Source organism: Macaca thibetana, chromosome 7 (genome assembly GCF_024542745.1).
Source record: "Macaca thibetana thibetana isolate TM-01 chromosome 7, ASM2454274v1, whole genome shotgun sequence".
Taxonomy (NCBI): domain Eukaryota; kingdom Metazoa; phylum Chordata; class Mammalia; order Primates; family Cercopithecidae; genus Macaca; species Macaca thibetana.
Window position 1 is genome coordinate 147,990,839 of NC_065584.1, and position 22,715 is coordinate 148,013,553.

At 44.7% G+C, this 22,715-nt stretch overlaps 2 protein-coding genes across 9 annotated transcripts in view; one reads left to right on the forward strand and one right to left on the reverse strand.

Annotated features, from left to right (window-relative positions):
* The window catches only part of SNX1 (sorting nexin 1), a 631,233-nt gene that overhangs the window by 89,682 nt on the left and 518,836 nt on the right, over positions 1–22,715 (forward strand). The gene's annotated exons all lie outside the window — the stretch shown is intronic.
* The window catches only part of HERC1 (HECT and RLD domain containing E3 ubiquitin protein ligase family member 1), a 222,915-nt gene continuing 203,081 nt past the window's right edge, over positions 2,882–22,715 (reverse strand). For all 8 annotated transcript variants that reach the window (XM_050795890.1, XM_050795895.1, XM_050795891.1 and 5 more), the window contains exons 68-78: positions 21,872–21,974; positions 19,643–19,812; positions 17,849–17,987; positions 15,165–15,334; positions 13,366–13,535; positions 12,934–13,099; positions 12,015–12,091; positions 10,682–10,934; positions 10,016–10,168; positions 6,509–6,814; positions 2,882–3,526 (exon numbers count right to left, since the gene is read on the reverse strand). In XM_050795890.1, coding sequence (XP_050651847.1) covers positions 3,341–3,526; positions 6,509–6,814; positions 10,016–10,168; positions 10,682–10,934; positions 12,015–12,091; positions 12,934–13,099; positions 13,366–13,535; positions 15,165–15,334; positions 17,849–17,987; positions 19,643–19,812; positions 21,872–21,974 — 1,893 coding nt within the window. In that variant the 3' untranslated portion in view covers positions 2,882–3,340. The remainder of the gene's footprint in view (positions 3,527–6,508; positions 6,815–10,015; positions 10,169–10,681; positions 10,935–12,014; positions 12,092–12,933; positions 13,100–13,365; positions 13,536–15,164; positions 15,335–17,848; positions 17,988–19,642; positions 19,813–21,871; positions 21,975–22,715) is intronic.

A 22,715-nucleotide genomic window follows, 5' to 3' on the forward strand; every position in this document is an offset into this window, starting at 1 on the left:
ATGGTCACATGCAGGATAAGGTGGTGAGAGAGAACAGGAAGAACCTCACCACTGGGGCAGGATACTGCTCCCTGGCTGGAGGCTGACCTGTGACCACACTGCTGGTCTGCACAGGGGCCCCAGTGCCGGCAGAGAGACCAGGGCCACACGCTGTTAGGTCAAGGGTTCCAGATCCCTCCCAGGAGGCAGCAGGCTGCTGGCAGGAGGTGGTGCTCTGAGGCTTGTCTTGCAGGGACACACTGGCCTGTTTCTGCACAGGATGAGTGTTTGGAGGGGAAGTGACTAGCCCCCTGGCTCTACCACGGCACACTGACAGGACGCAAAGGCTCCCAGTTCTAGCCAGGGCACACCTATGATCCAGCTTTCCCTCTCCTGACCTTGGATTCCTGGTTTATGGAGGCAGAGATCATCTGGCCCCTTAGAGACTTTCCCTCCAGCTCTAGGATTCAATGCCCAAGATCTGCTTTTGGCTAAAAACCAAACTCACCAGATGTAGGCTTCATCCGGCCAGGAGTCCTGGGCAAAGGCCACAAAGCTAGGAGGCCCAGAACAAAGCCGTACTTTGAAGGATGCCAGGAGAAATCTTAAATTTTATTTTATTTTTTGAGACAGAGTCTCACTCTGTCACCCAGGCTGGAATGCAGTGGCATGATCTTGGCTCACTGCAAGCTCTGCCTCCCGGGTTCACACCATTCTCCTGCCTCAGTCTCCCGAGTAGCTGGGACTACAGGCGCCTGCCACCCTGCCCGGCTAATTTTTTGTATTTTTAGTAGAGACGGGGTTTCACCGTGTTAGCCAGGATGGTCTCAATCTCCTGACCTCGTGATCCGGCCATCTCGGCCTCCCAAAGTGCTGCGATGACAGGCGTGAGCCACCGCGCCTGGCCAGAAATCTTAAATTTTAAAAACTGATGGTCAAAGTTTTCTTGAGACTGCTTAAGGGTCATAAAAACTGCCAAGTATTTGTTAAGTGAATGAGGCCAGCAAACAACTGCCTAAGCCTCTGTAAGAGCTGAAAGTGAACCAAGGGAAGCGCCTGACCAGGCCCACTTCAACTCCTCAGATCAGAGACTTGTGCTTCCCCCTCTTCCAGAATTTTCAAAAAGTCAAGAGAGGCCAGGCGCAGTGGCTCACGCCTATAATCCCAGCACTTTGGGAGGTCAAGGTGGAAGGACTGCTTGAGGCCAGGAGTTCCAGACCAGCCTGGGCAACTAGCAAAAATGAAAAAAGTCAAGACAATGAGGAAATAACAGGTTTCTGGCAAAGAAACAGTGTGCGTTGTAAAACCATGGCACTGTGCAGATTCCCCTCACAGGGTCAAACTTGAGCAGCTGTCTGTTAGTCCTGAGCCCAGGACCTGCAACCATGAGTGCCGGTCTTCTGGGGGTGCTGCTGCCCCTCAGTCCAGAGCAAACTGTGGCAGCGGCACAGGGTGAGGCATTATTTTGAATTTAGAGACTGCAGATATATCCTTTGCTCTGCATGTCCTTAGCCCACCTCAGCAAGAGGGACGTAGGAAGCGGCTCAGAAGACCCTAAGAGGCCTCTCCTGGCTTTGTCCAGGATCTTGGCAGCACAGGTGCCTTTCTTTTCTTAGAGAAATTCTCTCCTGGTCCAGAGACCCAGGCAGGACCTTCCCACCCCCAGCAGGAGGGCTTCAAGCCCGGAGCCCTTCGACGATGCTACTGACTACACTCTTAGATCGGTATTAAAGGCCCATCTTTACCCAGACCTCCGGGGGTTCCCCCAAAAGCTGCAGTCCCTCCCTGAGACCCAATTCTAGCTGAAGCCTTTTTTCAATAAAACAAAGATGTCACCATTCTAAATATTTAGATATCCTCACTAGGAAAGATCCGTTTACCACATTATCTTAGCTGGCAAAACCTTATTTTTCTATTTCTCTTTGAAAATATACACCTTCTATCTTCCTTGTGGGAAAAAATAACTGCCTGCAGAGGGCTGGCTGGCTGGCACGTCATTTGAGCACGTTGTTGGCAAAGACCCTGTCCACGAAGTACAGTGCAAGCAGCTTGTGGCATGAACTTCCTGTAGGTGAGGGAGACACGCTGTCCACGGGCCTGCCCGTCTTCCTGCACACACTCCAAGAAGCCAGAGCCCTCCCAGCTGCTCTCAAGACGGCCCCTTCCCCCAGAAACACACGCTCACACACGCTCACCCTGATGCTGCTGAACACACACAGCACTGAGGGCCCGCAGGGGCTGGCTGAGTTTAAGCACCAAGAATGTAACCCCTTCCCCAGCCCTCTGCACAATTCCATCATTCAAGGATGTGAAAGCCACTCATCAGTTCTCACGCTAATTCCCACATTCACCCACTCATTCACTCATTGATACATGCTTAAGTGCCTGTTAGCGGTAGCTGGCCTTTCCGTAACACCTTCCCCTTGGCTGCCCTCCCCACAGAGACATGTTGTAAACTGCCCTGTTCTTTAATTCCATCACGTGCTCATTTTGTCTTTGTAGGTTCTTCACAGGAAGGGCCAGACGACATTACTGTGGTCCCCTTCCTCCTTGTCTGGTAGAGTCGCCCTCCACATTAGGTAGCTGGGGCTGTCCAGAGAAGGACGGGTGGTGCTGAGAGGGGCGGAGCAGCTGAGGGAACAAAGTGAGAGAGACCCAGGATGACAGAAGAACAATGGAAAATAGGGGCTTCCAACCCAGAGGGGTCTCCTAGAACCACATGGTTCCCTGCTATGTTATTTCCAAGTAAAGCCCACCCTCAATGTAAAGGAATGTTTCTGAACGGGTCAAAAAGCCGTGAGAGCAAGACCAGCCTGGAAGCTCATTGTGTTCTGGGCTCATGTCTGCCTCAATGGCAGCCCCCAGTCAGAAGCTCCGCAGGAAGCAATACCAACAGCCACGCTCCAGTTCCTGAATCTGCTTTATTTCTCTGCATAAGGAACCCTGAACAGGCAATTCAAATTAAAACAAAATAAATATATGAATATTCATGTAAAACTGTCCTTTCTAATGAACAATTATACACAATGTACAATTTCATGTTCACTGGGTGGGTTTACAAAAAGGTACCATTCCCAACTAAAAATGCACCAAAATGGTTTCATGCAAACTTATCAAAAGTGACCAAAAATATGGAGGGAAAAACCTGACTGAGAGCACTTTTTGTTGTTTTTGTACAATCACAGAAAAATAAAAACATCTAATTTCTTTGTTACATTTAGAATAACTAAATGTGGCCACTGTTTATAATGTTGGTTTATGTTCCTAAAACATCTACATAGTTACCATAAAAGTATATCAACATCAAATCAGAAGTGAGCATTATTGAGGGACAGAAGGGAGGGTGAGAGCACCCGCGCGGTCAGTAGTCAGTGTCGGAGCCCTCGGCGTTGTCCACGTTTCTTGAGAGCATGTAGTTGTCCATGTCAATCGAGCGGCAGTTGTTGATGGCATAGCGCAGGCGCTCGGCCATGACCAGCTGGCTGGAGTACGGGGGCAGCCTCAGCTGGAAGAAGCAGGTCTGTGAGGTAGGCAGACTGTCGTAAGGCTGTGGAGAGAGACCCAGAGCTGTGACTGGGGACATGAGAGTGCCATAAGGGGGAGTGGGGCTGCCCATGACCTCTCCCTGCCTTCAAGATGGAATTAACATGGCCACATGGTTAAGTCAAGTGGACACAGAGACTGGGCCAGATAGAATGAGCCAAGGCCCTACTGTTCCATGGCCCTCAAGGCTCTGGGTGAAAATGTTCCTTCCTCTCCTCACCTCCTCCAGTGTCTGAGTATGTAAAGCGAGGAGAAGCTCTGACTGGCAGGATTGCTTGAGAGAATACACTACACACAGCGCCTGGCACAGGATGAGAGCGTAGTAAGAAGGCACCTGTCGTTCGTACCCATCCATCAAGAGGGTACAGACTGGAAGCCAGCTGCAGGAATCCCCCAACAGAGCAGGCAGAATGGAAAGAACAGCTGTGAGGTGCAGCCGGCTCTGGGAGCCTCTTTGCCCCTTCTCCTCTCCCTGTCCTCATGTGCACTCTGCCTCCTCTGCAGCGTCCTGGCCGCCTCGCACAGCTCACATAAGGAAGGGGCAGTCAATTAAACCCCAGCCCATCCATTTAACTGATGGTGGTGCATCCTTTAAAATTATAATTATGGCTGGCAGCAAAACAGGTGTTCAGGATACATTAGGAGGTTAAAAAAAGGCAGAAAAAATTCTACATACATCGTGTAAAAAATTGTACAATTGAGGCAAAGACTACGAGGAATTTCAAAAAGGTAAAAATAGCTACTACTGGAGAGACAGGATTATATATGTTCCTTATCCCTCCTTGCAAATACAACTATTTTCTAAACAATTCGTAATAAAAGTAATGACATTATACTGTTTTTATACATTTTTAAAAGGTTCGCTTAAAAAAAAAAAAAAAAAAAAGAACCTGTCTTCCCTCACTCAACATCCTCTTGACAGCAGCCCTCCTCCGCAGAGCCCACGCCTAGGTGAGCCGCGTGTCCTGCTAGGGGAGGCGGACGGCCCAGCAGCCCAAATGCACCAGAGCCAGGGATGACATAGAGCTCAACGCAGAAAAACTGAAAGCAGCAAGGAAGGGAGGTGCCACTAGGTGGCTCTGATGACCTAAATGTGAGTACTGTAGACAAGATCTAAAAGCCACAGAGGAAATGACCACAGTAGTCAGTTGCTGAGGCTGACAACCCTGAGGCCTCCTAAAACGGCAGGGGTAGCCCAGGACAGACATAAGGCAAGCGTTGTTTCCAGAGCTGAATAGAAAGGAGCCATTTCCTCCTCCCTACTTCTCTCTGAAGCAAGAAAACAGATTTACAACTTACAGTTCTTGGCAAGTCATGCAGAAAATTTATGGAAAGGCTTTTTATAACCCTTCCTGCACGTGGCTTCTCCAGCAAGCCTGGCCCAGGAGCAGAGCAGCGGCCTGCTGCCTCAGGAGGCGGCACAGGGAGGAGTAGCTTTGGCTACAGCAACTTCCAAGAGTAGCTACTGGAAAAACACCAGAAAGCCAGACACTTAAACTGGCAGGAAGGGCCTGTGTGTGAAGAGGCCCCACTTCCCTTACTGTTTTCTGAACAAACATCATGGGCCCTGCTCAGTGAATTGCCCAGCTCATATGGAAGAGGGGGCTTGTGAAGACTGGGGATGGAGACAGAGGGAGGAGAGGCACTCCTAACTGAATGCAGTAAGTTCTGGGTTTGAGGGCTCTACCCAGTGTTCAGGAGGTGGAGAGAAGGAGTCTGGCTAGGTCTGCCTTCAGCATGGTAGGGGCACTCCTGGAAAGCATCTAGGAGGGGTTCCTGGAGGAGTTGACTGGCATTGGGCTTATAGGATGAGTAAGTGCTTGCCAGAGATAGAAGGAAAGGGGTGCGAAGGAGGACTTACTAAAGCAGAGGGAACAGGTTACATAAAAGCACAGAGTTTTAAAAACATCCTGGTCTACTGGGGAGAAAGGCAAGCAGCCCATTGTGACCAGAACATGAGAAGTATCAAGATGTGACATCAGAAAGTGGGGCAGAGGCCAGACTGTGGAAGTGTTTAAGGCAGCTAAGGTCATTGGCATTTATTTCGGAGTCAACATAGGGGGCCTCTGAGAGGTCTAAAAGAAGGAGAATGACACGGTCAGATGGGTGCTTAAGAAAGATGACTCTGGCAGCAGTGTGCTTTTCAGACTCTAAGCCCTCTTATTCCTAAGCCATCTGTCAAAATGGCAGCTGGGCTGGGGCTCTGCAGCTGGGGCCTTTAGATGGCAGAGATGCAGCCCTGCCTGCCCCACAATGCATGCCACACAAGCGGGCACAGACTGTTATCACTGCTCCCCGCATCTTTGGGTTCCTTCTGGGGCACACACCCACCAGTTAATGGTTAATATCTTCATGAAAACAAACAAGGCCATGGCTCAGTGCAGGAACAGGCAGTATGATGATCCCTGTGCCAAGTTCAGCTTTAACTCAGGAAGATGCTGGAAGATTTAGGGAAGGTTGCTGGTTGTAGTATGCTCTCTACATCCACTTAGGACTCTTCCCACTGAAGCTAAATGATATTTCTAAACAAATTTTATTGCTTGATTTTCTCATTAATATGGAAATTCCAAGTATTAAGCATGAATCGGCAGGCCTACTTGAAGGTCATAGTTTGGTTTCCCCAACATAAAAGCAACAAGGGGCAGAGGGCCAGGCATGTTGGCTCAGGCCTGTAATCCCAGTACTTTGAGAGGCCGAGGTGGGCAGATCTCCCGAGGTCAGGAGTTCAAGACCAGCCTGGCCAACACGGTGAAACCCTGTCTCTGCCAAAATATACAAAAATATTAGCCAGGCGTGGTGGCGCGCACTTGTAGTCCCAGCTATTCGGGAGGCTGAGGCAGAACTGCTTGAACCTAGGAAGTGGAGGTTGCAGTGAGCTGAAATCACGCCACTGTGCTCCAGCCTGGGCTACAGAATGAGACCCTGTCTCAACAACAATGACGCAATAAGGCAGACATGACAAAGAAAGAAAGAATAGCTTACTTACCCTATCAACCTTCATGATTTGAAATCTCTGAGAAATGTCAGCAGTGTTGGCTGGTAGCCGAGATCTTCCCGACACAAACCTCATGAAAAGCACCCGCTCTTCATTGGAGAACTCTTCCAGCGTATGCCAGAACCACTGCACCAGCTGATGCTGCTCATCCACCTCACGGTACCGCACCACTTTCTTCAAGACTTCCACAGAGATCTCGGGCATCCCACACACCATTTGCTCCAGCTGTTTTGCCGTGAGGAGGGACAGCAGCGGCACAGGAACAATCCAGGACATCCCTTCTCGGACTGCAGCCACCTGCTCCCAGGAGAGGTTGCTCATTCAATGAGTGTGCGGGAACCTGGCATCCGCTATGGGCCCCGTGGGGCTAGGCGCCTCCTGCTGCCTGCTCATCTGCTCCCCAGACCCTCCACTTGTTTCTCAGACCGCCAGGCTCTATGAGAGTCAGTCAAAAAGGCCCACCCTCCCTCCCTCACAACCCTTCTTAGAGCCTCTCCCTGCTGTGGGATTCTTACACTCCTGGTTCCACTTCAAGTCCAATTTAGGAGCCTGACTTCCCTCTACCACAAAATCCCAGCCCACTGGGGCCCTCCCTGATGTCAGCCCCGCTCACTCACATTCCTAATCATATGTGGCCATATGCTGTCAAACTATGCATGTGTGGACCCTTCATCTCATAAAGGTAAGAAGCTCTTGGGAGACTCATCTAGTTGTCTACTGTTTTTTAAATTTATATTTGTCTTTTGAAAATAGTTATATCCTTTTTATAAAAATTATTTATGCTCATTGTAAAAAAAAATCTGAAAAGTACAAAGAAGAAAGTAAAAATGGGAAGTCCTTCTTTAGGAAGGCAATAGAAAAGGCAACAAATTTAGTCAAGAGACTTGGGTTCTAACTCCCAGCTCTACCGATTATTAACTCTCTTAATTTTTCCATCTGAAAAATGCAGACATTGTTGCTCTCAAGTGGCTCTGATGAGAACTATATATGAGTAACCACATGAAATTCTGTGTGACTGGGTAATTCTACACTGCACTGTTCTCTTAGCATCATAGTGCTGGGCACAGGCAAGTTGGGGAGTGCCAAGTGGGGTGCAACCAGGGGCTGCCTTGACAGCTTGTTTAGAAAAATGTCTCCTCCAAGATTATACAGTAGTGCATATCCTACGCACAGACTCACCACTGTTCAAGGTTTCATAAATACTTCTTTGCTCCTGGCCAACTCAAAACCATCTACCACCATGTAAAAAGTCTGAGAATCTGAAGAGGGACCATACCTTAAGGAAGTAAGTAACTACGTGAGGTGATGGATATGTTAATTTGCTTCACTATAATAACCTTTTTACTATCTATATGCATATCCTATATTATCGTATTGTACACCTTAAATATATATAATAAAATTTATTATATTAAAAAAAACTAGGCCAAGTGCAATGGCTTGCCCTGTCATCCCAGCTACTTGGGAGGCTAAGGCAGGAGATCCTTTGAGCCCAAGAGTTCAAGGCTGCAGTGAGCTATCATTGTGCCACTGCACTCCAGCCTGGGTGACAGAGCAAGACCCTCTCTTAAAAAATAAATAAAAAACTGGCACTAAGGTTGGCCCGTAAGGATCAGAGATTGGCAGTAAAGGCAGGCTCTACTGTAAAGGTCAATACCCCACCAAAGTCTGCCAACCGAAAACAAAAACGAACAAACAAGCCTTATGCTTGGCGGAACACAAAACAAAAGCTGTTTGGAAAAAAAATCAGGCTGAGGTACGGGACTGGCTGCTTGGAGATGGCAGGGGAACAACTGAGGACAGCTTTGGGACAAACAGTTCTAAGAGATGAAGAAGAAGTGAAAGAGGAAGAAGGGCTTGTTACTGAGAACAGAACAAAGCCAGAGCAGAGCACAGCTGTGGAAAGGGAGTGCCCATCCAACCCTCAGAAGAAGGGTCATCAGAAGAGCCTGGACACCATCTTGGAGCCTGGTTTGGGGTCTTGGCTCTGCCGTGGGCACTCAGTGCTTTCTTCTGTGAAACAGTGCTGGTAATCCTAACCTCACAGAGTACCTATGGGAAAAATGGCAGGCAAGAGTGCCTGGCACCATGGCTGGCATGCAGGAGGTTATCAACACATTTCTAGTCAGTTATTTATTCTCTGGGGATTAAAAATATTCATGAACTGGAGACAACAAATCCCTGGCTGTGTAAACAGCATCACTGACAAGACCCAACTTCATTAGGCTAAAGATACCATTTTTCTGACTGGACTTGGTCCAAACCCAAAGTCTAAGAAGGAGCCGGGAGTGAGGGGTATGGAATATGTATACTTCAAATTATTAAACTTCTATAGCTTCACAGCCTGAGTCCAGATCTTGAGAAGACCCCAACATATTCTGCAAATAAAGTATTGTTGAAATGCTATTAATGATTATGTTATCAAAAGAACCATTTTTGGACATGATATTTACTTCTGTGGTCACTCATTCACACTCCCATTATTTATTAAATGCTTACCTACCCGTCAGCACATAACAAGGTAACTCAAATGAAATAGAAAATGCATTCTTCATTCAATTTCTTGCAAGCTGAGGAAACAAGACCTAAATTCTGGGGCCTAATTCTTAGACCATAACATAGAAGTACGTGATATATCTTGAGGAACTTCAATGAACCTCAAAGTAAGGAAAAAGATCTCTACAGGTTGGTGACCTGGAGGAAAGCTTGTGTGTGCAGGAGATGCCCTCTTAGCTGAGGTTTAAAGAATAGCAGCAAGAGAGGGAAAGGGAAATGCATGTGAGGTCGTAAGACCAGCATTTGGGGGTTCATTTACGTGGGCCCTGACTAACCCAACTAGAGTGGGGGGATGCAGTAAGCAGTAAGCAGCTGAGCTGGGAAGCAGTAAGACATGAGGACAAACAGGACTAAGGAGGAGTAAGAAGGCAAGGTCTGAATGCCAGATGAAAATGGTCTCAATCCAACCAAAGACCAATTCAGAACCGATTTAAGGCACTGGATAAGGAGAAGGCCTGAAAAGTCTCCGAATAGGGTTTGAAATATAAATACAAAGGAATCACTGAGTGTGGTGGCTTATGCCTATAATCCCAACACTTTGGGAAGCTGAGGCAGCTGGATCACTCGAGGCCAGGAGTTCGAGACCAGCCTGGCTAACATGGCAAAACCCTGTCTCTACCAAAAAATAAAAAGATTAGCTAGGAGTGATGGCACGTGCCTGTAGTCCCAGCTACTGGGGAAGCTGAGGCCAGAGAATCACTTGAATCCAGAAGGCAGAGGCTGCAGTGAGCTGTGATTGCACCACTGCACTCCAGCCTGGGCGACAGAGTGAGATGCTATCTCAAAAATAAATAAGTAAATTAAAATAAATAAATACATACATACATACATACAGAGGAATTAACACAGTAAATACATATCAGATTTTGGCATAACCAGTCAGCTCTCATTTGGAAAGAAACCCAAGCATTCATGTGTACCTCCTGTTAAGTTTCATCTTACCTGTCTGTCCATCTCATGAAGTCGATATTCAATGGCCCTCTCCACATATTCCTTCCTATTGGAAAATGTGAGTGGGATACTATTTCCGCCAGGGATTATAGGAACCATTTTGCCATCAGCACTTTGGCCAACAAAAGAATCAAGAGGAATCATCTAGGAACAGAAGAAAAAAGAATTTTTATTACAAGGTAGAAATGACAGCAAAAAGTATTTTACATACAAATATGGCACAGCAATAACAAACTCACAATTTTTAAGGATAAAAACAAGGAAAACAAGACAGGTAGGACTGATCCGGCTACTTGATCAGCAGCAACGTGATCACTCAACAAGCTGTTGTTAAAAATGGGACCAAATCTCTCTGTTCCCAAACCAGGCCTGTTGAACTCTGGTGACCCCAGGCCTCCCTTTCCACTTTGGTTCTTCACGCTAACAGGCAGAAAAAAATTAAGGGGGAAGGAGCAGCTAAGGCCAGGAGCCTGCTCTATCTATCAGAAGCTGTTTAAACTACTGGGGTTGAGCTGCTAAGGGCAGCAATGGCATAGATATGGCATGGTTCAGCCAGACAGCAAGTGGAAGACTATATCTCAATTTTACACAGAAAAATTCTAGTCTGTGCATATAGGAAGTGAACACCAGTAGAAACATAGACTGGCCAGGATTTACCTCATGGAAACTCTCCTCGGTAATCCCACTGTCTTCAATGTGAAGAATGCTGTTGAGAGTCTGCACGTAGAGCAGATCCACCTCCTCCAGGTCCTCTAAGGTGAGTGGGACACAGCACAGCTGCTTCCACACCAGAGGGGCCAAGTGAAGGTCCAGAGGCTTCTTTGTGCGAATGGCAACCCCCATTAAAATTCCTAAAAACTTAAACTGCATTAAGTGTTCATCGAGGCAGGCAGAAGGGTTAAAAAGGAACCTGCAAAATTAAAGGGAATATTTCAAACAGTATTTTCCTCATTTCTGTTAGAAATAAGTTAGCAACGACAGCTATAGCGTTAGTCTATACCTGTACTGTTCAATATGGCATCCATTAGCCACATGAGGCTAAAGTAATTAAATAAAACTAAAAATTCAGTTCTTCAGCTTCCCTAATCACATGTTGAGTTCTCAAAAGCCACATGTGGACCACATGTAGTTACTATTTCACACAGCACATGGACTGTATTCTGAACTATTTTTAGAAGAACTATGTAAGGATCTTAAGCTACCTGCTCCAGAATGCCCTGTTTTCTAAAATCATTCTGTTTTTAATTTACAAGCCCATGAAACAGGATCCAAAATTCAAAATTTTGCAAATATAAAGATAATATGTAATTGCAAATACTAACTTTTGTGACTTGCTAGCATAATAAAACTTTTAAACAAATTTTGGTGTAGAAAATTCATTATGGGGAGGCCATGTGGGCCTTCAGAAACATAAATCAGGTTTCATGATCAAGTCTGAGCTTCCTCTCCCCCTCTATGTTATCATTGATTTGGTCTCAATAAATACCAAGTCTTGAAGGATGCGCCTGTTTCCCTTTTTTTTTGAGATGGGGTCTCGCTCTGTTGCCCAGGCCAGAGTGCAGTGGCACGATCTCAGCTCCCTGCAGCCTCCACTTCCTGGGTTCAAATCAAGTGATTCTCCTGCCTCAGCCTCCCAAGTAGCTGGGATTACAGGCATGTGCCACCATGCCCAGCTAATTTTTATATTTTTTATAGAGACGGGGTTTCACCATGTTGGCCAGGCTGGTCTTAAACTTCTGACATCAGGTGATCCACCCGCCTCGGCCTCCCAAAGTGCTCGGATTATAGGCATTAGCCACTGCGCCTGGCCTGTTTCCTCATCTTTGACAAGAGGATAACAATAATATTTACTCCTTAGGGTTATAATGAGGACTGAAGGGGATAATAGGTGTAAAGCACTTAAAACAGTGCCTGGTACATAGTAAGTACTCAATAAACGTGAGCTATTATTATTATTTTAGACATATAATGAACATTGCTGACTGCATACCTGTCCCTATTGTAACCCACTTCTGCAGTGGCATTGGGAGAGGGTATAAGAAGGTCAACAATACCAGTTTCAAGTTCCTGTAGAAGAAAGAAAAAATTTTTTGAGAAATGACAATCAAATGCATGAAGAGAACAAACCAATTACATTAAAGATCATACTAAAAAGAGCGTATTTTGAGGAATTTATAATGCCATGTGACAACTGATGATTTCATACTTCATTTTCGTGGTTTCAATTTAAAATGAGATTAGGAAATCCCCCTTATGGAAAGCACTCATGTATGAAGAACCAAAAGGAATGAGAAAATCAATCCAGGGCAGGAGTAGTGGTTGCTATGAAAAGAGTGTAGTGATGTTTCAAATAGATTCAATAATGATAGTCAAGCATTATTTTAGTCACAGGGTTTACTGGAAAAATCCTGATACTAGGCAATGCTGGAAAGGACAGAGCTGATCTGGAAGCAAAGCTGCCAATGCAGATCTTAAAATTAGAACTGGTCTAATTTTAAGACCAGTTCTTAACATTTATTTTTCTAACTCCCCTGGAATCTGGCAGTTCTACTTTGTTCTAAAAGCACCAGAATAAATCAGAGCACATGGGTGCTCCTGGATTTGTCTGTTACGTAAATGTACATATATGCCATTGCTGTTTGTTCTGCCAATATTATAACACAACAGATGGTGAGTCACTGGTAGATGCCTAAGAACTGATATTTATGTAGTAAGGTATCTTGACAAAGCATTTCAAAAACTGTTGCTCTAATTTGCCTACGTATCACTAACAGCATGACTTTATATGAGGCTCACAAATGCATCCTTGCTACATTTATGAAAACAAGCCTGGCAGAGTGATCACTGGAAACAGCAAAATGGCCACTAGCAGACTAGGTAACTCAGCAGGGGACACTGCAGGAATATACCTGGCACATCTCTGTGATGGTGTCATCAAACACTCCTCCAGCATCATCAGCCCCTTCTCCAACCAGCTTAACCTTCCACGCTCGGGAAGGCAGACGGAGGTCTGATGCATTCAGCTTAACTACTTGTCTCGCTATTTGGACAAAAATGGGCTTACACTTCCGTCCTCTTTAAAAGAAAGAGAGAAAGCAATGAAATACAACTCTTACCAATTTCCCCAAAATCACATGACATCTTCCCATCAGTGAGTGAAAAAGCTAGTTTAACAGCCAAACACTGTGCTAGGCCCACTGTAACCACACTGGGTACTAATGTAAGTACTATTACTATCTACACTGCCTTAGAAGTGAGTAAACTAAGATTCACAGAAATTAGTAATAACATCCATCTGAAAAAATCCCACTCATTAGTGAAACATACATACATATGCTAACCTGGTTGATATTCTCTTTACAGTTATCTGAGGTCCATAGTTTTTGCCTTGAACCATGGTTTTTCCTATGGAGCGCACCATTGGCAGAGTGTAGACTCTTGGGGCTAACAAAGGCCGAAGTTGTCCCTGTACAATGCCCCAAGTTCCAGCATTATAATGGGATGTGCTGTTCTGTAACAGAAGGTACGGGTATCAGAAATGGTATAATCTAGGCTTAAAAGAAATAACAATTTTCACTTGTAGAACATACATTATTTTGGCTGGGTGCAGCGGCTCATGCCTATAGTCCCAGCACTTTGGGAGGCTATGGTGGGCGGATCACTTGAGCCCAGGAGTTCAAGACTAGCCTGGGCAACATGGCAAAACCCATCTCTACAAAAACATAAAAATTAGCTGGGCATGGTGGCATGTGCCTGTACTCCCAGCTACTTGGGAGGCTGAGGTGGGTGGATCACCTGAGTCCAAGGAGGTTGAGGCTGCAGTGAGCTGAGATCACACTACTGCACTCCAGCCTGGGCACACAGTGAGACCCTGTCTCAATATTATTTTAAAAATTGAAAAACAGAACATACATTCTTTTAAAAATGCACTTTAAGAGCATAAACTCAGGATTAGTAACTATTAGTAACCTTTAAAATTTTTTTTCTGATAAAATATATAATTACTATTTTTAAAAACCTTAGAAAATACAGAGAAGGATACACACATGTATACACAAATTAAGTGATTCCAAATCCTACCATATAGAGATGCCCCATTGGTAATTTCATCTATTTCCTTCCAGTTCTTTTCTGTGTATGTATACACAATGTTTCTCACACTGTTATCATTTTGAGCTGCCTTTCTCAATTCACTTTACACTATAAACATTTCTCCCACGAATTACAGTGTGCTAACACTCTGTTTAGTGCTGCACAGGACTCTGCTGCCTGGCTACCTATTTGTCAAATCACACACACACACACACACACACACACACACACACACACACACACACGCACACACGCACACAAGATAGCTAGCCACTTTGTTACTAGACTAGTCCATAAAGAGACAAATCAGCAATATTTACTTTATTTCCCTGACCTCCCTTTCCCCAGGACCCAGAATGCTAATTTGTAAGAAGAGAAAAAAGTATCTGAAACTTCTCAGATTCATTTATGTAACAACCCTGACTGTGGTTCTAATAGCTTTGTGTGCTTACATTTTAAAATCATATTCTAGACTTTGCAGAAATGGCACGCTTAGTGGCTGAGTGCGGTGGCTCACACCTGTAATCCCAGCAATTTGAGAGGTGGAGGTGGGGGGATCATTTGAAGTCAGGAGTTCGAGACCAGCCTGACTAATAGGCTGAAACCTCGTCTCTACTAAAAATACAAAAATTAGCCAGGCATGGTGGCGCAGGCCTGTAATTCCAGCTACTCAGGAGGCCGAGGCAGGAGAATTGCTTGAACCTGAGAGGCAGAGGTTGCAGTGAGCCGAGATTGTGCCACTGCACTCCAACCTGGGCGACAGAGCGAGACTCCATCTCAAAAAAAGAAATGGCATGCTTAGCCATTCTACTCGATTTTTGAACAAACCAAAACACAGAAGGAAGACCACTCTGTGTCTAGCAGCATCGTGACCAAACTCTAGACTGTCCCTAACACAGCAATAAAATGGGAATAGAATTGTCATCTTATTAGCCAGGAAAGCATTTTCCAAAGGCAGAGGGAAAAGCCCTGGGGCCTGGTGAGCATGTCATGGGCACTGCTTACCACGCCAGTCTGTGCCTGGCGGCTTACCATGCCAGTCGGTTACCTGGTTGTTGGGGCTAAGGTTCAGCAGTCTCCAGGACGAGTACATGAGGTCAGAGAAGTGGTAAAGCAGCCGGAGCCTGGCCCGCACCGTGTGAATGCTGACTTCTCTCAGCGCCCCGTACTGGGGGGGCAGTGTGTCAGGCAGGCCCAGCTGCAGAGGTACTGACACACCTGTCCAGAAAGCAAATGGGCACTTGTGAAGGAAACAGCACTGCTTTCACTTTCCACATTTTGAAAAATTTCAAGCATATAGAGAAGCTCATGGACACCCATTCCAACCTCTATCCATCGATTCATCTTAGTTTTCTGTGTGCATTTGTGTTGGTTTTTAAAATGTCTTTATCAGGGGGCGGAGAAAAAAATAAAATAAAATGTCTTTATCATTATGGAAATGAAACCTGGTATTTTCTCTTTTCATTTCCTATTTATTTAACAATAGAACTTAGGCAGTTCCTTCACAAAAATAAGTAAATAAAGCCAAGTTTTTCCTTTCATATTTAATAATTGCCATCTTCGTAATACCGCAAATGTGGGCAAGGACGAGGTAGGCAGTTCTGGAAAATGGAAATGGGAAACTTAGCAGAGCCAACTCCATATTCGCTAGGGATCTGACACAAAGTATTAATGACAGAAACATACAGGTGCATGATTCATGAAGGCTTTTACTATAAGAATAAGAGTTCTGTAAGAAGCAAAGACTACAAGGCCTGCATCCACAGCTACCCTCCCACAAAAACACAGAGTAAAAACAAGATACCAACTCCCTTGAGTTTCCTGTAAATAAAGACTGGTACAGTGCAATTCCCAGAGGTATTATGCTTATTCCTAATAAAAACTAACATTCACTGAGTCCCTTCTATGTGCCTGGCACTATTCTAAGAGCTTTACATGAATGGGTCCATTTACTTCTATAGCTCTTTGCAGTAGGTTAGTTATTATTATCCTCATTTTACAGACAAAACACTGAGTCTCAAAGTCACTCAGATCACATGTGGAGGAGCTGGGATACAGCCCCAGCAAGGTGGCCCCAGAGCTTGAACTTTTACCTGTCACGTTGGATAACTTCTGCCCTGAAGTGGAAGTGAAATCCCTCTGAAGCCACTGAGTACCTGAAATTGTCAGTGCGTAGGCAGCTCTGCTCATTCTAGATTCCATTAATAGAAACCATTTCCTGCTTGTTTGGAATCTACCTGGAATTCCCACTTTTCTCTCTTAGATATCTAAGAAAAAAAATCCCTATGGGGAACTTTAGGACTCCCTAAGAAATAGAGGGGTTAGCAAAACCAGAAGAGAATGCTGAGCTCTTAGGCACAACTTTGCTTCAGGGAAATTCTTGTGCCTTAGACACCAGAAGATGGTAGAAAAACAAGGTTTGAGGGCCTTGTCCAATGGCTGGACACTGTGGCTCACACCTGTAATCCCAGCACTTTGGGAGGCCGAGGTGGGTGGATCACTTGAGGTCAGGAGTTCAAGACCAGCCTGGCCAATATGGCGAAACACCATCTCTACCAAAAATATGAAAATTAGTTGGGCGTGGTGGTGCATGCCTGTAATCCCAGCTACTTGGGAGGCTGAGGCAGGAGAACTGCTTGAACCTGGGAGGCAGAGGTTGCAGTGAGCCGAGATTGTGCCATTACACTCCAGCCTGGGCAACAGAGTGAGACTCTGTCTCGGGGGAAAAAAAAAAAAAGAAACGCCCAAATATGAAGAAATGTGTAAGAACGACAAATGTCACAACATTAAGGTAATAGCTACATCTGAAATGAATGGAAGATAGATCAAATCAGAAAGGGCCCACAGTTGGGTGTTGAGCACACAAGTATATATTACAGTTTTATTTAAATCTTTGTGTAGCTATACAAAAATTTCACAATAAATTAAAAATAAAACAAACAACAAAAAGCTAGAAGTAGCCCACCAGTCTCGCTAAACATAAGAATAAAATGGCAGCAAGGTGACGGCTGTGCCAATGCACAGGCATCGTGTTTCTAATGGTTAACTAAGGTGAGGAATTTGACAAATGGTCTCAGGGCTTTTAATCTTTATTTCTAACAGTGGGCCTTAGAAAGCTATAATTTGTCATTTCTTTTATATATTAAAAATACTGGCCAGGTGTAGTGACTCATGCCTGTAATCCCAACACTTTGGGAGGCTGAGGCGGGCGGATCACTGGAGTTCAGGAATTTGAGACCAGACTGGCCAACATGGCAAAACCCCGTTTCTACTAAAAATACAAAAATTAGCCAGGAATGGTAGTGCACGCCTGTAGTCCCAGCTACTTGGGAGGCTGAGGCAGGAGAATCACTTGAACCTGGGAGGCGGAGGTTGCAGTGAGCTGAGATCACACCACTGTACTCCAGCCTAGGTGACAGAGCGAGACTCCACCTCAAAAAAAAAAAAAAAAAAGAACTTAGTTGCTGCTAAAATTATAAATTTTTGCTTGCATAAGTAATATGTATTCTCTTTTGGGGGGTGCAGAGAGGACCTGGTTCATACTGATGTCAGCAGGACAAATGCCTGCTATGAAAACAATTCCAGTGCTGGTAGCACAAATAATGCTTTGTGTGGCAGAAGGCTTGATGGTTTCACAACGATGCTGGATACAGTTTGGAACTGGCAAGCAGACAGTGCCATGGGGTACTGCTGAAAGAGAAGCTGCAAGAGCGTGAAGATTCCCTTCCTCACCTGGTGCTCTTGGTGGGACAGGTGGTGCTGTCCACGCAGCACTGTGGCAGCGGCCGGCCGAGATCTGCCGAACATTTTTCCCTTGCAGACCTGTTACCAGGGTTGGTTCTCGAACGTGGTTGGTGTGGCCTAGACCAAGCTGGGCATAAATCATAAATATACAGAGATTCAATTAGAAAGAGGAAAAGAGGAAGTCAACATGAAATTTTTCTTAGAAAGTGGCAGATATAAGTAAGTTAATAACTGTACCATGCATCAGCATCAATAAAATACATTCTTTTTTTTTTTTTTTTTTTTTTTTTTTGAGATGGAGTCTTGCTCTTTCACCTAGGCTAGAGTGCAGTGGCGCAATCTCAGCTCACTGCAACCTCTGCCTCCCCGGTTCAAGCAATTTTCTGCCTCAGCCTCCCAAGTAGCTGGGATTACAGGCTCCCACCACCACACTCAGCTAATTTTTAAATTTTTAGTAGAGACGGGCATTCACCATCTTGGCCAGACTGGTCTTGAACTCCTGACCTTGTGATCCACCTGCCTCGGCCTCCCAAAGTGCTGGGATTACAGGTGTGAGCCACCACACCCAGCCCCCAGTAATAAAATACATTCTGATTTTCTCTATCATAACAGTCCTCACAGTTCAGACTGCTAAAAACTAACCTGCAATAAGGACATTCCAAATCTAGCAGATGAGCCTTAATGACTAAACACATCCTTGGATTCCACTTATGGAAAGGAAATGAATTCTTGGAAAGTTAAGTAATAACAGAATGATGTATGGAGCTTTTACTTAAAACACACTGATTTCTGTGTAACGATACATAAACATATATAAAAACATATATGGAAGCAAATTCTAATCTCCAAATCTCTATACTTAGGGTCTGACTGGGAGAGCCAGTGTTTCAGCAGCTAAGCAAATCAACATCATTAGGAAGTATCATGTCAAGCTACTGCCAGGAAACTCCCAAAGGGGCCTTCAAAGTTAACTCTCCTCTCAGTAAGACTGCAACTGCAATGATGAGCGGTTTCCTTGTCTGTTAATATAGGGATGAGGAAACCACAGAAGCCAAACTGAGGCTACTATGAATAATGCCAGACCTTGAACTTAAGGGTCCCTGGCACTAGGGGAAGCCGACCCAGAGAGGATTTATGGAGGAAGGGGAGGTGGCTCTGCATGTGGATCCCAAAGTCACCGTCACAGCACCTCAGACATCTCACACCAAGGTCTCGCCCTACTTCATAAATAGAGGAGGGTGAACACATCCACCTTTTGAGTCTCTTATCAATATCTCAAAGGCTCAGTTTAATCCTATAAATAATGTGGATGACAAGACTCCTGCATAAACCTAAAGATACTTTGTATACCATCATATTATAAAATATAAAAATATTATTGTTTCATTCCTTTTTCCAGATCAACTGATATTCCCAGGACCTAACCTCACATCTTGCTGTAGTAATGATGATAATGTTGACAGTAGCAAATCCTTACATACTGCAGCTTACTACATGCCAGGCACTTAATAATGTGTGAGGACACACACATACATACTCAGTTAATCCCCTTAATCACTTTGCTGTACTGCCAGAATTGTTTTAAACCCTATAACACTTCTTTGGCCACAGTCGAGAGAGGAAGACATAACTAGACTTACAAAATAATCAGTCCCATGGCAAAGTGATGTGCTTGGAGTATTTTAGTAGACCATGAATTTCCTAGCCTATCTCTTTCCCCAACTGAGGAACACTGTGAGATTTCTAGAATATGAGACAGCAGCAAGCAATATAAATATTTACCTGCCCTTCTGAATTGCTCCCCCAGGCATACACATCTCCATTTGATGCCAAAGCAAGTGTGTGTTCAGCTCCAACTGCCACATCTTCAATGATCATTCCAGCCAGGACAGGGATTTGTTGCGGTCGATTGTGATTGCGAGCACGCCCCTCTGGCAAGCCTATCAGGCGATCTGAAAAAACAAAACAAAAACATGTGGAAATGTTATGCACCACACACCACAGTGCTTTTATATTTTCTGATCAGTCATTTAGCTTCTTATGGTGGAATGGCAATGACACATAAAACTCAACTGAGGCTAAAGCTGCTATTCCGGAAAGGTACACCAGGTTCTGAATAAATAAAAAGTGTGAAGCTGTTTCTCTGGAAAACATCACAGGCTCTTTATTCATAAAATTTTTTTTTAAAAGTTATATCTAAAATTGGTAACTTGTTTCAAAATAAGAGGCTTCTCCAATATCCACATCTTTGAAAAGACAGGGTCTGACTGACACAGTTCAGGCTCTCAAGTTTCTTAAGTTCTTTTTTGAGACAGGGTCTCACTCTGTTGCCCAGACTGGAGTACACTGCAGTGGTGCGATCTTGGCTCACTGTAGCCTCAACTCACCTCAGCCTCCTGAGTAGCTCGGACCACAGGCACATGCCACCATGCCTGGGTAATTTTAAGTTTCTTATATTCTAAAATGAGAGATCATTCAACTTGTCCTCTAACTTCCAACCAACCTCTGCCCTTACCTTGCCAGACTTCTAGAGGGTGCTAGCCAGCTCCTGATGCACAAAGCCTGCTAGGTCCACTTGGCTTGCCTACCTTCTGTGGCCTAACTTCCACTCTCTCCACTGCACTGAAATTCTACTCTCAAAAGCCATGAGTCAGCTCCTAATTGCCTACTGCAGTGGCTTCTTTTCAGGCTCCAGCCCATGGGAACATCATGCAACCTTCTAATAATGTGGCCTCAGCTTTTCCTGCCTCTCAGAGACTGCACTGTGAGGTTACTGGCTCACCAGTAACCTCTACCCACTCCTTTCAAAGCCAGCTCTGCCAATTCTTCTTTTTAATCTTTGTTGTTGTTTTTTTTTTTTTGAGATGAAGTTTCGCTCTTGTTGCCCAGGCTGGAGTGCAATGGCACAATTTCAGCTCACTGCAACCTCTGCCTTCTGGCTTCAAGCAATTCTCCCTGCCTCAGCCTCCCGAGTAGCTGGGATTATAGGCGCCTGCCATCATGCTCAGCTAATTTTTGTATTTTTAGTAAAGACAGCGTTTCACCATGTTGGCCAGGCTGGTCTCGAACTCTTGACCTTAGATGATCCACCCGCCTCGGCCTCCTAAAGTGCTGGGATTACAGGTGTGAACCACGGCACCCGGCCCTCGCAAGTCTTATTCCTGTGCCCACCTGCCCTTTACATCAAATGCCCCAGAGCTCTATTTTCTTTTCTCATTCTATACTCTCATTCTGGGTTTTTTAGATGATACGAATAAGGATTTAACTACTACCATTATGCAGCTAATGTCCTAAACCTACATCTCCATAACCAATCCTTCTGGAGTTCAGTTCCAGATCTAAATTCTCAATAGCCTAAGTGGACATTTCCCCACATTTATTTAGGGCAAATGGGTCCATTCAACATAACTAAAACTAAGCTCCTTACATTCCCCACAAAACAGCTCATGTCCTCAGTCAGAGACATCGATGTTCTCCCACAACTAGAAACTTCAGTCATGGTTTAATTCCTCTTCCTCACACCTGTCTCACATATCCCTCAAAAACGACCCTTGCCAAGAATCTCAGTCCCACTATGAATGCCAGGCTTATGAACCGACTCAAGATTTGAACCCAGAGTGCCTATGAATTCCTCCAGTTCCTAAGATCTGCAGCCCCAATCCCTAGAAGGGATGAAGAATGAGGCAGGACACAGAGGAGCTCTGGTGGTCAAGGCAGTATTTGTGGCAGCATGTCAAGGGCAGTAGAAAAGAAGAGGGGACGGCCCTTGGCAGGGACTCTTCTAGCAAGAGTGCAGGCTCTGGCATAAGGGGTCTTAATGGAGAGGGAAGTCTGTCTTTATAATAAAGTACATGAAAGAGGAGTGGAAAATTATCTAGTGAAAGAAGGTCATAGTGACTACTCACCACCTAGAACAAAAAAAGGACTCAATTTAGAACACATTCTATAACACTGGAAGGCCAATGTTTATAACGATGTGTACCCAAGCAAATAAGCTGAAAAATGTCTTACCTTGACCAAAGGTATACACATGACCATCTTTGGTCAAAGCAACAGAAAACTGAGTTCCACAAGCAACCTTTTTTATTCCAATTCCACAAAGGACATCAATTTTCTGCAAAACAAAAGTGTAAGGCACACAACTTTAAGAAGAAGAAAAAAAATCACTCTTGAATTTGCCTAATGGCATGTATCAAGAACTATCTTCCAAAAAAATACTAATTGTCACTTACCTATTCGACCCAAATCCAAACCTGAAATGTTATTTTCTCCTACTGCTCTGCAAACTAACTGAATTTGGGGGAGGGAGTGTGCAGAGGCAGGGACAGTTTGACTAAAGTCTCCAGGGCCTTATGTGAAGTAGAAGCATTCCTCTGGGTAATAGAGACCACAGGGAATTCCAGGACCTTTTAAAGAACACTAGAAGACCATTTTAGTTTAACATTTTAGCTTTCATGGGTGACAATAACTGCTGTATATGTTCTCCAGAGTGGGTTTTCCTGCCTCTCTGCATACCTAACTGAATATTCACTAGACAGCTATCAGGATGTCACAGACTATAAATGGTGGTGAATCCGAATATAAGCTGAAGCTTTATAAACCACACTGCTTGTGAAATGTGTCAGGAAAACCCCATAAAACAATCATATAGAAAGTCTTCTGTGGAGTCAAGAAATCTTCTATAGTGTGAATAACAGCTTCTAATTTCTTTCTTTATGGACTCAGATTTCCTTTGTATTGTTTTTTAAAAGGAGATGTGTACCTGTGTAATTCAGTGGTAATAATAAGCAAAAATGACAGCTGCATGCAGAGGGTTACAAAGGATTACTCATAGTTCCTTCCATGACACCCTGGA